Consider the following 8,398-nt stretch of genomic DNA (forward strand, 5'->3'; position numbering starts at 1 on the left):
TATCCTGCAATGCTTAGCTACTAGTATAAGGAATTACACACACAGTGGTTCTCTTCCTCCTGCTTCTTCCCCCTCCTCTTGCACGTCCTCTTGCTTGTAGAGTCGCCAGACACAGGCTGTGGGCTGAAATGATTTGTCTGTGATCCATCCACACTGGAGCAGCTTGCTTGCAAGTAAGGATTAAGGCATGCCAACCAACTAGCCAAGTACATTTGTAGTAGGTAACTTTTCTTACATAATAGCGCCATCCTTTGGACAATCTGCTTTTCTCAAAAGGCTCTGAGTTCTGTTTGTGTTGCTTTGGTTCCTATGATTGCAGAACTAGTTAGCTTTCATTTTATCACCTGAGTTAGGCAAAAAAAAAAATCTAAACCTCACCGTACAGACATCCATTTTGATCAGCCAAATAGGCCTCACCAGCCAGCCGTTGTGCCCCCTTTCCCCTCCCCCGCATCCCCCCGGAAAAAAAAAATTAAGCTGGGAATGCTACATTTTATTTAACCACATTTAAAATCTGCCAGCATCACTATAAAATCGATCAAAAGATCATACTAACATTTTTAATTCTATTTACAATGATTTTTACCAAAAATTCTTTTTCTTACCTCACATTTCTTTATGGTGAGAATTGGCCATCAACCTTGTGAGAATACCACTAAGCAAGATTTAGACTAATTCGCCACGAGTCCAAACTTGAAAATTTAGCTCGCTTATCCCTATGGCACACAACATGGCTTCCAGCAAGAGGATTGAGGAGTAGAAAAATGTGATCGGGTGTCCAGTAGGTGTCGCTGTTGCTATAGATCCAGTGGTATACAAGCACCATTGTCTGTAATATTATGTACCCATGCACAACGAGGGACTACGCACTGCCGCACTGCTACTGCACCGACTGGCCACAACTGGAGGACTTTTTGGTGCCAGTTACAGAAGATCTAGGAGATGGAAGAGGACGGAGAGGGAACGATAAGCCTGGAGGGGGCTAGAGGAAGCCCCAGGTATGTATATTTTTTTCCCCCACTCTTCTTCTCAGGTGCACTTTAAATATTTAAGATGCTGTATTTGATTCAAGACAGGATAATACCTAAATTAATCTTGTGAGTACAGCTTAGGCAACAGGCTGAATATACCATTCTCTGAAAAATATTATACCCTGATTTTCAATTAAATAAATACTTGGATAAAAAGGCATATTGTTAATTGAGGCTAGGAGCACACTAGGCAGTGTAGAAAACCATGTGTTTTCTGCATTTAGTTTTTCAACATTTTGGGTGTGTTTCTGTATGTGTTTGCAATTGTGTTTGTGTTTTTTTAATAGTTTCCCTTCTTAATCACTGGAGTAAAATAGGTTCTGATTGTGTAATGCAAAGATAAACAATTAAAATCTTAGCAATAGGAGACCTGTAGATCAGGGGTCCCCAACCACTGGTCCGCATCCCACTGCCAGTCCATAGGCCATTTTTGATCCTTCTCATAGACTTGGCCTCTCTCCATTGTCATGCAGAGAAACACGCAGCAGAGTGTCACCAGGTGACGCTGTACTCTCCTTACAGCCATCTGCTCTCATGGGCGGATTCCTGGGAAGGCACCCAAGACACAGGACTAGGGCGACAGATTTTGCAACATTGTAAAGGGCGGCACACGGGTGAGGAGCTGTGTCCACTCCATTCCTGACCTTACACTGAGGCTGAGGTTAATGTTTACCTCACCCTGTTTGATCCTTAGCAGCCTGCGTTGATCTGCACACTGCAGCATGTGTGCTGTGCTGCGGGCGGCTAGGCGAGTGTGCAGTTTGGAATCAGGCAGAGAGCAGAGGCATTAGCAGCTGCATGATGCCTGTCAGCTCCCGGGAACGGCCACTCGCTCATACAGCCTAGCTCGCTGTCATGGAAACCTGACATGTCCAGCTCCGCCCTCCTGAAAGGTTTCAGCCTATCAAGGGAATGGAGAGGCGGGGAACACTCTGCAATGCATCTCGGAACTGGTGGAGGGGACTGTGAAAGAAGAAGTGTGCTGCAGCTGCTGCTGATCCAGCGTGTGGACTGTGGAGGACAGAGAAGGGACACAAGTTCAGCCTTTGGTAAGGCAACTTGTCCATACATGTGCTGTATTAAAATTGTGTGTTGCTTATATCTAAAAACACACACACTGTACACACACACTGTACACACACTGTACACACACTGTACACACACACTGTACACACACACACACTGTACACACACACACACTGTACACACACACATACACACACACTGTCCACTACCCCCCCCCCCCCCCCGCCCCACCGTAAGCCTTAAAGTGATTCTAAAGTAAAGAAAAAAAGTGATTTGAATTTAGCTGGGGCTTCTTGCAACCCCCCTGGAGTCCTCCTGATTCCTTCCAGCGACTCCTGCAAAGCTGGCCAGTCGCCGACTGGGCCATGCGCACTCTGATCGCACACTCCCACTACCATGTGCGCACTGCACATGCGCATTAGCAATTTTTGTGTACTGCGCAGGATCAGAAAGCTCCTGGTCACAGGATCGTAATCAGGGTGTGCACGGCTTGGGGTCACGCATGCACAGTAGCTGGTGATTGACTAGCTTTGCGGGGGTCGCTACTGCTGGCTGGAGGGAATAAGGAGTACATCGTGGGCTGTCAGGGTACTCCAGGTGGCTGCAAGAAGCCCCAGGTAAGTTCAAAACATTTTTTTTTTTTACTTTAGAATCAGTTTAAGTAGGTAAAAGTTGAGCGTTACTCACCTGAGGCTTCTTCCGGCTCCCTGTAGTATCTGAGGTCCCTCACTTTCCTCCCAGTCCCCTCTATTGTGCCGCTGTCACCCTCAATCACGCTTCAGTTGTCAGTAGCGTTCTTCATATGCACAGCTCAGAAAACTTGCCACTATGCATGCGCAGAACCAACGTGAAATGGACAGCGGATGCGCAGTAGTCTGCAACTGAGCCAGTTGCAGACTTTAGTTGGACCAACAGCAGCACACTAGAGGGGACCAGAAAGGCACAGATGGACCTCAGATACTACAGAGGGCTCCAGGTAAGTACAGAGTAACTTTTTTCCACCCACTTAGCAATTATTTTATAGAAATCCTGTAGCAAATACATTTACAGTATATATAGATACTTACCTCAGTAGTAGGACACCTCTGGATAGTTGAAAGGTTTTCCGTACTTATACCCCACCGTTACTGCGATGAGTCCATTTCTGATCGAATACGTTTCTTCAGTGTGTGAGCGCTGCCATGGACGAGCGTATCCATACTGGTCACGTGTGAGTAAGGACTGTGTATGCCCAGTACAACGAAGGTGCTTGTGCATAGCTTTTTTCCTCCATGGATGAGTGTCTTTGTTCTACAGGGCATGATTATTTTACTCATGCCTGCCTAGTTTGGACATGCTCGTCCATTACCGCGCTCACACTCTTACAAAACCAAGGCACCCTGCGCTGTAATGATGGGCTGCAAGAAGTCCTGGGAAACCTCTGGGCTATCCAGAGTCTTTCCACTAGTAAGGTAAGTATCTTATTTGTATTTGCTTCAGGATAACCAATTCACAAGGCCCCTGAACCAGCAATAAATGACGGTTGTGGCAATCCTCACTCAAGCACTGTCCATTCAAGTGAATGGACAGCGCTTTTTCAAATGTCGGTACCGACTTTTACTTAACGCAGAGCCACGTTCAATCACCTAATTTTGTCGGCCAAACACGGGGCTTTCGCCCCCCCCCACCCCCCGCGAGGGACAAAACGTGTCAAGTTTGCAGACTGACGTACAACGTTGCCAAATGCTTCTCTGAGAATTTTGTGTGTGCCGGGAGGAGGGGGGGCGGTTGGTGACACCGGGCCTAGGGCAATGACAATTAGAAATCCAGCCCTGTCTGCTGTACTGCTTCATCCTCCGTAAAGCATTTGAAGATGACATGCATTGGGAGCCATATAAAGTACGCTGCACCAAAGCAGATGGTTGTAAGGAGAGGATGGTGCCACCTCACTGCACTCTGCTGCATGTAGCTCTGCATGACTGAAACTAGAGAGAGGTCAGGCCCACAGACTTGCGTGCTTGTTGTTAGCTTATATGCATGGAAATACAGGGTGCACTGTGTTCAGGGGTGCGGTTCTGGCAAGACCCTGGCCTACTTAAAATTTGTTTGCATGAAGTGAGGGGCCCAATGGTGGGGCCTTCCATGCACTTGCACCATAGCCACCGCCCCCTCCCTTACACTTCCACTCTTTTACCACCAAGACATACATAACTGTAAAGAGCACCCCCACATCATGAAACCCCCTTCCCCCCAAAAAACACCACCACACCATGAAGTTCAGATCCTGAAGTGAAAATTTGCATGCCCAATAAATATTGTGCACTGGTACATCATTTAATACCAATATTTTACTATTGGCATTACTGGGCGCTCACATTTTCAGGCGCCTTTATTTGATGTACACATAGGGCTTGATTCACAAATCCGTGCTAACGGTTTAGCACGGGTGTGCTAAACAGTTAGCATGTGAAGTGCCGTTCGCAGACTTTTGCGCGCGCAAATTGCGAATCGCGACAATTTGCGCGCGCAAAAGTCCGCGAACGGCACTTCACGTGCTAACTGTTTAGCACACCCGTGCTAAACAGTTAGCACAGCTTTGTGAATCAAGCCCTTGGAGTCCAATATTGTGATGACCAACATACACGACTCCTGGTTGCTGTCCCCCAAGTGTTACATTTTCCGGATGGGTGCAGATGGGTCCCCCGGCAGTAGTGTTGCACCGGGGGGTTTGTTTGCGCTCCCCCCCCCCTCTCACCCCATTGTCGGTGTGTTCCCTCCCAGGATGCGCATATGCACTACAGGTAAGCAAAATACTCAAGAGTAGGGCATCTATCCTTTGGGGGAGCAGCATGGATGGTTCTCCCTGGGCGTAGGCCGCGTCTGGGGAGTACACCGTTCATGTGATCTCGCTCCCCCCCCCTTTTGGAGGGCAGTTGCGGCGCTCCCGGGCAGTGGTTGCTTTGTGGGGGTGCTTGCACTGCCCTTCATTTACTGGGGGTACAAGGAGGCCTACACGCGGCGCCCCTGTTGAAATGCAAGAATTTGCGTGGGCCAACTCCTGCAGGAATGTCAGGAAGGTAGCCTTAGATCCTGCACAATCTGGAAGGCGATTGCAGTTTGCAACGCTTTGCCATTTTAATTAGACGAGAGTCAGTTTAAATTTGAATGAGTCATTAAACTTGAGGCAGCCAGTATATAAGTCAGGTGAAACTGGTCAGAAGCACACACCTTTCACTCTCCTTGGATTGCAGTGTTAAATTTTCCCCATGTTGCCCATGCTCTCATCTGTCTGCTGGCATGACTTCTGGGCTCCTCCACCCTCATTACCACGAGTCACACCCTGCGCTGTATGGGCAAGCAAGAAACAGATTTCTCTCTAATAAGATTCAATCAGAGAAAGATCTGTCTCATGGTCGATCTGCCCATACATCGCCTGATGTATGGGTACCTTAGCAATTACAGAAAGAAACGCCTTACGGGAACGTTAAATGCTCAAGTATCTTTGCCGTGGTTTGGTGGGTGGGATCTCGTGGTTTCCTGGGGTGTAAACCTCCAGATGCATCTGTAACTTGTACAGACTTCTTATTCCCCAATCCCCACACTGCAGACAAACACACAGCACTGCATAGCTGGGACAGCACCAGCCTCTGTCATATAAACTGAGCAGCTATGGAGAGACTCATCTCAATCATCTTCCTCTTACAGCTGCACTGTGAGTGCATGGACACGATCGCACATGCTTTATAATACTGTATAGCCAAAACTTTAAAAAAGTGATCATTTCACATTATGCAGTTTAACGTTAAATAAAAAAAGCTATTAATTTTTTGATTTTCTCTTTGCAGCTGTGTCTGGTAAAAATGTGAAGCAGGAGCCTCCCTCTCACAGAGCTGCAGAAGGAGAGTCATTCACTATGAAGTGTGAATATGAGGACTCTGCTTCCTACAATGTCCAATGGTACAAGCAAAGCCCTGGGCAGAGTCTGGCATTTTTAAGAATTCAGCGAAGTGATGAAGATTTCACAGAGAACAGATACAGATTTCAGCTGAAGAAAGAGAAGAAGCTGAGTGAGCTCTCTATCTCACATCTGGAAGCAGAAGACTCAGCTGTGTACTGGTGTGCGGCTGAGGCACAGTGACAGGAAGCAGATGATCGCTGTACAATATCCCAGCACCAGAAAGGAACTCAAAAAGTATAGAAAGTCTTGCAAGAAATGTAAAAGTCTTAGGGCCCGTTTCCACTGCGGCGATTTTGCCGTGATTCCACAGAGTTTCCCCGCACATGATTCGCACGGGGAAACTCTGCCATAGGGGATGACGGGGCCGCGGCGGAATCGCTTGCGGGAGCGATTCGCCCGGAATACCCCGCAGAATTAGCTGCAGAGGCTGCAAATCCCTTAGCCGTGCATGGCTTATGGGATTCGCCTGCGATCCCGCCCACCCGCTCAGTGCGGCGTGCGTCTGCGAGACGCACGCCACACTAGTGGAGACAAACCCTTACAAGAAAAAAAATCCACTATTTGAATGTTTTTAGCAAATGTTAGGCCCGGTTCACATTAGCGGTTGTTTGCCAAACGGACCGGATGACCTGACCGGATCCGGACCGGATCCGGATCGGAACCGTACGGTTCTGATCCGGATCCGATCCGGATCCGGTCAGGTTGCATCAGGTGGTAATCAGGATGCGATCCGGATCCGTTTGGCAAAGTAACGTAAAAAAAAAAAAAAAATGTTGGGGTCTGGGAGGTCAGCAGAAGGGGGACCTGTGGAATCAGGCCCTCTGCTGTTTAGCACTCACCTCCACCTCCGACATGCTGCCAACATCCTGCCAACACCTCCAGCTCGTGCTGCTCCACTCCGAAATGCTTGCCCATGTGTCCCCAGCCAATATCGCCGCAACAATCCGCATAGGAAGTGGGGTAGAACATCCGGATTTCTCAGCCAGTGTGTTGTGCGGCCTCCGGTTCCCATTTGTTTGTATTGGCCGGATGGTGCAGTCCGGCTCCGCCCCGGATACGGCTGCCGGAGGGGCCGGATGAAAAAATAGCGCATGTTGGAACGGAGGCCGGAGTCCGGATCCGGCCCGGATCCGGTCCGGCTTCGGTTCTGCAGAACGGACCCATGTGAACGGACGCATAGGCTTTAATTGCTATGCCGTGCGTCCGTTCCGTCCGTTCTGCAGGCGGTGCGGCTCCGGCACGGCGATTCCGGAGGGCCACCGCAAGTGTGAACCGGGCCTTATTTCCACCTCATATTTTGTTTTGTTTTATGCATATGCAAATAGAACTGTTCCGAAGGCCACATTCACAGTGGCATGCTGCGGTGCGGTATAATGGCCACTTTGTAACAAAGTTTACTGCAATGCAACACCTATGGGATGTTCACAGTGCAATGGGAGCATTGCAGTATAATGGGTTGCAGCATCGTAACTCGCTGCATGCGTTACCACTGAATGGGCTTGATTCACAAAGCCGTGCAAACTGTTTAGCACGGGTGTGGTAAACAGTTAGCACGTGAAGTGGCGTTCGCGTACTTTTGCGCACGCAAAGTGCCGCGATTTGTGCGGCAAAAGTCCGCGAACGCAACTTCACGTGCTAATTGTTTACCACACCCGTGCTAAACAGTTTGCACGGCTTTGTGAATCAAGCCCAATGTGCGCATTAAGAATAACAGTGATACATACTTTTCATTGATTGTATGCTTCAATGTACCTGATGCAACACGAGGATAACATGCGGCGCTGCTGTCCCAATTCATTGTGTTTTGCATTCCTGCTATCACATGGAATACAATGCAAAGGCCACCGTGAACTGTAATTAACTGATTAGTTCAGGTGTGCAAAAAGATTGACCAGGGCCGGGCCAAGACGGAGGCTAGAGAGGCTCCAGCCTCAGGTCGCAGTGTAGGAGGGGGCTGAAGCAGGAAGATTGGGCGCATGAGGAAAGTGGACAAAAAGGGCACCGCCATTGACTCTCATGTTAATGATTGTTTTATGGACCCCCAATGGGAAATTTGGGTGCCTGGTGAATAATAACATTTTCAATGGGCGCCGGTGAATAATAACGTTTACAAACATACTTACCATATAATAATGTTTACAAACATACTTACCATAATTATCCTTTCTATCTACATAAGGTTTCATAACTAAAATGATATTTAGTGGAATAGTGGAAAATACTAAATTCCTCAAATAACTAAATATATTGATTTGAAAAATAATTTGATAAACGATATGGAAGTTTTAGGGTTAGGTACTACTAGGGGGGGGGGTCTTAGGGTTAAGCACCACCAGAGGGATCTTAGGGTTAGGGATAGGTAGAGGGAGGGTTCTGTGTGAGAGTAGGATTAGGTTTAGTTGTA

General features: G+C 48.0%; 1 gene segment (V, D, J or C); it reads left to right on the plus strand.

The window, feature by feature from the left end:
• The first annotated feature begins 5,692 nt into the window (after window positions 1–5,692).
• Window positions 5,693–6,174, plus strand: LOC137530981 (T cell receptor alpha variable 21-like). The segment is given in 2 exon segments: window positions 5,693–5,748; window positions 5,882–6,174. Coding segments are annotated over 2 exon segments (336 nt in total).
• Window positions 6,175–8,398: the final 2,224 nt, after the last annotated feature.

This window comes from Hyperolius riggenbachi, chromosome 1, assembly GCF_040937935.1.
Source record: "Hyperolius riggenbachi isolate aHypRig1 chromosome 1, aHypRig1.pri, whole genome shotgun sequence".
NCBI classification, from domain to species: Eukaryota; Metazoa; Chordata; class Amphibia; order Anura; family Hyperoliidae; genus Hyperolius; species Hyperolius riggenbachi.